The sequence below is a fragment of the Gavialis gangeticus genome, unplaced genomic scaffold, assembly GCF_001723915.1.
Source record: "Gavialis gangeticus isolate Ggan-Ray unplaced genomic scaffold, GavGan_comp1, whole genome shotgun sequence".
NCBI lineage: Eukaryota > Metazoa > Chordata > Crocodylia > Gavialidae > Gavialis > Gavialis gangeticus.
Genome location: NW_017729022.1, coordinates 27,538,460 through 27,544,853, shown reverse-complemented (window position 1 = coordinate 27,544,853; position 6,394 = coordinate 27,538,460). Strand labels below are relative to the sequence as shown.

Genomic DNA, 6,394 nt, shown 5'->3' with positions numbered 1-6,394 from the left:
ACAAACAAGCAAACAAAAAACCCCAAAAGCAGATTTCTGCTTCTTGAAGATAAAACTTCAGTATCCAAAATGAAGTCATATGAAAGGTTCCAAGAAAAAGAGGACAACTGGATTTAAACCATCCTCCAGTATAATAAAAGAATCACAGTAAACGTCACACTGCTTTACGTATTACTGCAACCACCACAGTGGTTCAACATGTATAGGTATATGTAGCAGAAAATAAAGCATTTTAGTATGAAAAAAACTACATTACATCACAAAGATAAAAATTTAAAAGCATTCCCTGGGAAAGTCTGGGGGTGTTAATGTCAAAGCGAATTTAAAAAGTAATATTAATAAAAGTGAATATAACCTGTATATACACAGAGCTACAAGGTAAAAGAAAATCTGCAAAGGAAACCTTAAGTCTACTGTAGGATAACAAATGTTCCATGTTATAATCATCAGTCCAAATTTTTTAAAACAACAATTTAAAGATCAAATCTGATAAATTGTTTAGCAATTATTGTGAACAGTCACTCTGAAAAAACCCTATTTTTTACCTTCTTCTTTCATTATTACATTCAGTAATTGCTCATGCACTAGACGTTTTAGCTGGCAAATGACTTAGGTTGATCACTAGAAAGAGAAAATAGGGGCTAATTCTGTGCCTGGAAATTTGTTTTCTATGATGCAGATTTGTAGCACTATGGATCTGGTACTCCCACGGGACATAGCTAGATGGTTGATAAAGAAAATGCCAAGGTACAAAATATATTTACATTGTCAATTTTGTACTGCCAAATAGCATTTCAAATGGTTAAACAGTCTTAGGAACAGCATGTAGTTTTCCCCTTTCTGAACACCAAAAGAAACAAAATGCTTGCTAATATCTTCTAGTTTTAGGTCACAATTCCACTTTGGTCAGTTCTGGAGCTGATTTCTAAAGCAAAACATAGCTGAAGTGCTAGGTTAAGAAAAACATGTTAAACAGTATCAAGATGATCCAATGGACATAATGAATAAAAACCTGTGATAACAGCATCTACAACTGTAGATATCATAGACTCAACATATGCTAGTGGTGGAGGCTAAATAAAATAAATGCCAGCTTCTGGGCTCAAAAAAAGCCCTAAAACCACATTCCCTGATCACTGAGAAACAGATTTAGAAAAGTGCAACACTGAAGGAAGTACCAGTTGATCTAACACTGTGATTAAAATCAACAATTTTCAAGACAACCACTTTCTCATGGAAGTGTTTAAATGTTACCTGAAGAAATATCTAGCTAGTGTATTAGAAAGACAGGAGATGGGGGTTATACCCAGCTGAAAGTCACTTACTAAAATATCCTGTAAGATACTTTCCTGATAATATCTACTAACAGAAATTGATTAGAGAGTCTCAAGACATGTCTACCTAAAAGCAAGTAATACATGTAAAACCTTTCCACATCAGTAGTTAATTTCTCTGCATCTACCAATTTAAACCTGCAAGAAACAGAAAAAGAAGGAAGAATGGGCCAGGAGGGAAAACAAATTCCTTTTCTCTAGCTTTACTAACACAACTGCCAATAATTATTCGTGTTGACCAAATTTTAGAGGTAAGCATATGAAAATTTGCCTCTTGGGGACAGAGGCCACATTTCACAGCAAATTGATCATCTGATTCCCCATGTCCATTCTTCAGAAACCTAGATTTATTTTCTCCCAGTTTTTAGTGGTCTTTAAAAAAAAAAATCATAAATCCACAACTGTTCTCTCTTCATAAGGTATTTAATATTTCAGTATTATTTATTTTGGACCTGTAGAACACCAGCACATGGCAAATACATTTTTTTTTTAATTTTCACTCATCCTAAAATATACCCTATACAAAAGCCACAAAGAAAGAGAACCTATTCAAGGTCTTTTATGTGATCAGAAGAAAATAAGACCATGTGCATGTTTTCTCTCTACAACGTAAGAGTGACATGTTCATATATCACAATCAAACATACTGATAATAAACTGAATTCTTACTTTGTTGCCCGTATAAACTTGCCCCAAATTGAGACAGCTGACCTGATGTTGATGGCGATGCCAGCATCTACAATTTTAAAAAGTTAATGAGACACAGAAAGCTACAAGTTAAGTTATTTTAGAATAATACCTAGGATTGTAACATCATACTGATTTGATTGTAAATATAGACTTTTAAATGGTCTCAAACATCCCAGAGATTATCAAGACTTTCAACATGAAGCATTCCATAATATGTACTTGTTAGCACCTGGAAAGAATACTGCGTTTTCATTGATGATGTGTATTAAACACATCAAATACAAGACAAGACAACTGAAATTTGCTAGATGCTGTAGCACACAGGAAAACAATAAGCATAATTTAGGTCCATCAGCCTGAAACTTACACCTGGCCTTTACAGAAGGAAAAGTACAAATTAAAAAAAAGAAGAACAAATATCTAAAGTTCTTTAATACATTTGTAAAATATTTGTCCTCTGTACATTATCTGTTTTGCATGCAATATACAATGCGGTATGGTACTAAAGTTTCATCAACACTCTTGGAATGATCTGCAATATGAACACTTACAATTAATCTGGAGATCCAAATTCATGTCAATAAACTATCAGGAAACATTACTGTGGACCACAGATGTAACAAAAATGACTAACCCACAGGGCAAAAGTAGCATTATATAATAATCCAGAATCAAAGGTCTGGGCTATGTTTAAATTTAAAAAAAAAAAAAAAAATTTTGGAAAAGGAGCATGTACATGGAAACTATATGCGGTTGGGGCTTTAGCCCTTTAGGACTTCAAAGTGGACAGCCAGGGAAAAATTATTTTGGAAGTTTAAATGCTGTAGACTTGATACAAGTAAATGCAGAGAGTGAAGAACAGACATAATGAGATTTACATAAAAATTACCAACTGAGACATATACTATATACATATCTATGTATGTGATACATGTACCAATGTATGCATCTATTGGGTAGCAAATACAACCATAAATTAATCATTAAAGATATTTCTTAAGATGCAAAGATGACAAATTAATGACTCAGAGTTGAGCCAAAAGAAAAAACATTTTGCACTGTAAGACGGACATAAATGATACTGTAGCACCTGAATCAGCTCCCTATGTGAAGTGTAGGCTTCACTTACTACAAGGCTTTGCTCATCTATAATAATTTTATATGAATTGTTTCTCTATCCAGGTGTTTGCTTTTTAAGGACAATCAAACTGGTCACACAGCAATAGATGGCACTATTTTGAACAGAAAAGTGTGGTAACTAACTACATGTTTTTTAAAATTCCAACGTGGCAGCCACTCTAAGGATAGTTGGAAGACTACTGTGAAAAAATAATTGTTTGATGTGCCCCGCCCCCATCAAACATCAGGAGACACAGGAGGCTTACTACTGTGCATTTCAACTAAACTTCTGGAGGAAAGGGCGACACTAAGGCATCTACTATTTTAGAACACAGAGTTTGTTTTGCTGCATACTGTATTTGATTTCCTTGTTAAACTCATTTGCATTTTACAAGTATATTTAACCTTAAATTGAATATTAATGATGTATACTACAGAAACAGCTTGAGTATCAAAGACACTTTTACTAGGTACAATGTACAAAACAAAAGAATTGAAGAGGTTTTTGTGGACCTTGAGGAAAGATTATAATCTCACTTTATGGAATGCCTTTTGCGTTGTGAGAAAAAAATAAAATAAATGCATCTCATATAGGCTAACAGTTGTAGCCATTTATCTCCCCCGCTCCATTTCCCATTGATACTACCTATCAACAGTGACTACAAACCCCAGTTTGGTTCTTGGTAAAGGGGGTGAGGGGCAAGCAGTGCCAGAATTTCAGTGTCCTACACAAATTGGAGGATTGGGCCAAAAGGAATCTCATGAAGTTCAATAAGGACAAGCGCAAATAATCACATGCATCACTTCAGGTTGGGGTCTGACTGGCTGGGCAGCAGCTCTGCAGAAAAGGACCTGGGGGTTACAGTGAACAATAAGCTGAATATGAGCCAGCAGTCTGCCCCTGTTGCCAAGACGACTAATTGCACCCTGAACTGCATTGGGAGGAGTTCCTTTGCCAGCAAGTCAAAGGAAGTGACTCTTACCCTGTTCAGCACTGGTGAGGCCACATCTGGAGTACCATGTTCAGTTTGGGCCCCCTACTACAGAATGGATGTGGACAAATTGGGGAAAGTCCAACAGAGGGCAACAAAAATGGTGAGGGGTCTGGGACACGACTTCTGAGGAGAGGCTGGGGGAAACTGGGTTTATTTAGTCTGGAGAAGAGTAGACTAAGGGGATTTAACAGCAGCTTTCAACTACATGGAGGGGGTGCAAAAGAAGATGGAGCTAGACTGTTCTCAGTGGTGGCAGATGACACAACAAGGACCAACGATTTCAAGTTGCAGCCAGGAAAGTTTATGTTAGATATTAAGAAGAATTCTCTCACTAGGAGGGTAGTAAAGCACTAGAACAGGCTACCCAGAGAGGTGGTGGACTCTCCATCCTTGGAGGTTTTTAAGACCTGGCTAGACATAGCTTTGGCTGGGATTATCTAGTTGCGGATGGCCCTGCTTTGAGCAGCAGGCTGGACTAGACTTCCTGAAGTCCCTTCCAACCCTAATTTTCTATGATTCTATAATTAACCCTCTGGGTTCCAGAGCCAAGCTGATGCAGTGGCTCCAGTAACAAGCCCATGAGCCAGAGGATCAACTTGTGCAGGCAGGATCCAAGCCACTGGGCATACACTTGACACCCCGATCTAAAAAATAGCATGACAACATGACAGTTACTACAGCCATGGATCGTGTGATTGAGTTACCATCTGCTAGTGACATAGATTGACTGAAGGTGCCAGTCAGCAATGTAAAAACGTTTCTATTAAGATTAGTATTGTGTAATATCTAAACTTTTTGTAGAACGTTACATAATAAAATTATGATACAATTTGTACTGTACCTAAAATTATATTTATATTTTAAATATATTTAAATTTATATGATAAATTATATCACTTACTTTCCACAGAATTTGCTATTACATTATACAGTAAATGCCTCTCCACCAATCAGTGGCGAGACGTAGGACCACTGGGAAATGCCCATGAGAATCAGCTATTTGTGCTGCAACAAAGTCCTTAAAATTGCTTTTTTCCCCCGTGGGAGTTAAGCAGACCCCTAATTATACATGCCTTCATTAACTCCCAATTAGTTTATTACAGTGCAATTTATCATCGGACCTGAAAAAAGCTGCATTGCCATTCATTTGAAATTCCCAGTGTGTGAAGAAATTATCATGCTTTAAAAGCTCCGAGAAGAACAGTGCGTCTACTTGCTTTCCTAGATGGAGGCAAAGTAATCTGAGGTCAGAATACAGTGCTGCATCAATCCAAAATAAGAAAATATCTTAACTCAATAAAAAGGGAAAAATAAACTCTAGTTTACACTGCCATAAGAGTAATTTTAATCTAAGTCCGTAAGTAACACTTAGACCAGCGGTTCCCAAACTGTGAGCCGCAACCCCAAATGGCATCACAACATCAACGGATGGGGCCATGCTCTGGATAAGCCAGGGAAGCACTGACCTAGGCCAAGATGTATCCACATGCATGACAGATGATTATGCATTCTTAGTTATGCACACCAACAAAAGAACTTTGTAGTAATTTTGTTGCCACTATTTTCATAGCCCAACAACTAAACTACTTTTAAACAATAAAAATATCTGAAAACCTCTCTCGCTTCAAATCACTATGTTCATCGAGTAAAAGTCCAAAGTCACACTAGCAAATAAATAAAACAAGTAAATTAAGCCTATCAGACTTCACTGGCTTCTTTTCTTTCCTTTCCTTTATACTGCTCTTCAGCAGGAGCTTTTTCTGCAGGGTGTTTGTGGCTCCACTCCACACGGAAAGGAATGGCAACATCTGGCATATCAAAATTGAATAAGAAAAATGTTCTTGTTCATGAGGAAATACATGAATGTTCTTGTTCATGAGGAAAATCTTGAGTTTTGAAAATGTTCTCAAGCACTTATTATGAAGTTGCTACAAAATGGCTTAGAGATTAACTGTGAGTATCTTGAGTATAAGCCTATACTTGCAATATGTCAAGAGAGAAAATAGGGGTTTGGGGTTGCTGTTATACCATCTGACATGACAGGGTTGCCAATTGTCTGTCATTTAGTGAGAGAAGCATGCAACACATCCATTTCAGGTACTGGAGCAAAGATTTTTGTTGCTGACTGAAATCCAACTTTTTTGACTGCCCCATGCTCCGGGTTTACTCACCGCCCCCTTCTCGTTCTGGAGGTTCCTCACTGCCCCTCTCTCGCTCTGTGGCTTCTTGCCACCCCTTCTCACCCTGGGGGTTCCT

At 37.3% G+C, this 6,394-nt stretch overlaps 1 protein-coding gene across 4 annotated transcripts in view; it reads right to left on the bottom strand.

Moving 5' to 3' along the window:
- The window catches only part of CNOT2 (CCR4-NOT transcription complex subunit 2), a 158,725-nt gene that overhangs the window by 47,417 nt on the left and 104,914 nt on the right, over positions 1-6,394 (bottom strand). For all 4 annotated transcript variants that reach the window (XM_019514721.1, XM_019514722.1, XM_019514723.1 and 1 more), the window contains one exon: positions 2,004-2,070. In XM_019514721.1, coding sequence (XP_019370266.1) covers positions 2,004-2,070 — 67 coding nt within the window. The remainder of the gene's footprint in view (positions 1-2,003; positions 2,071-6,394) is intronic.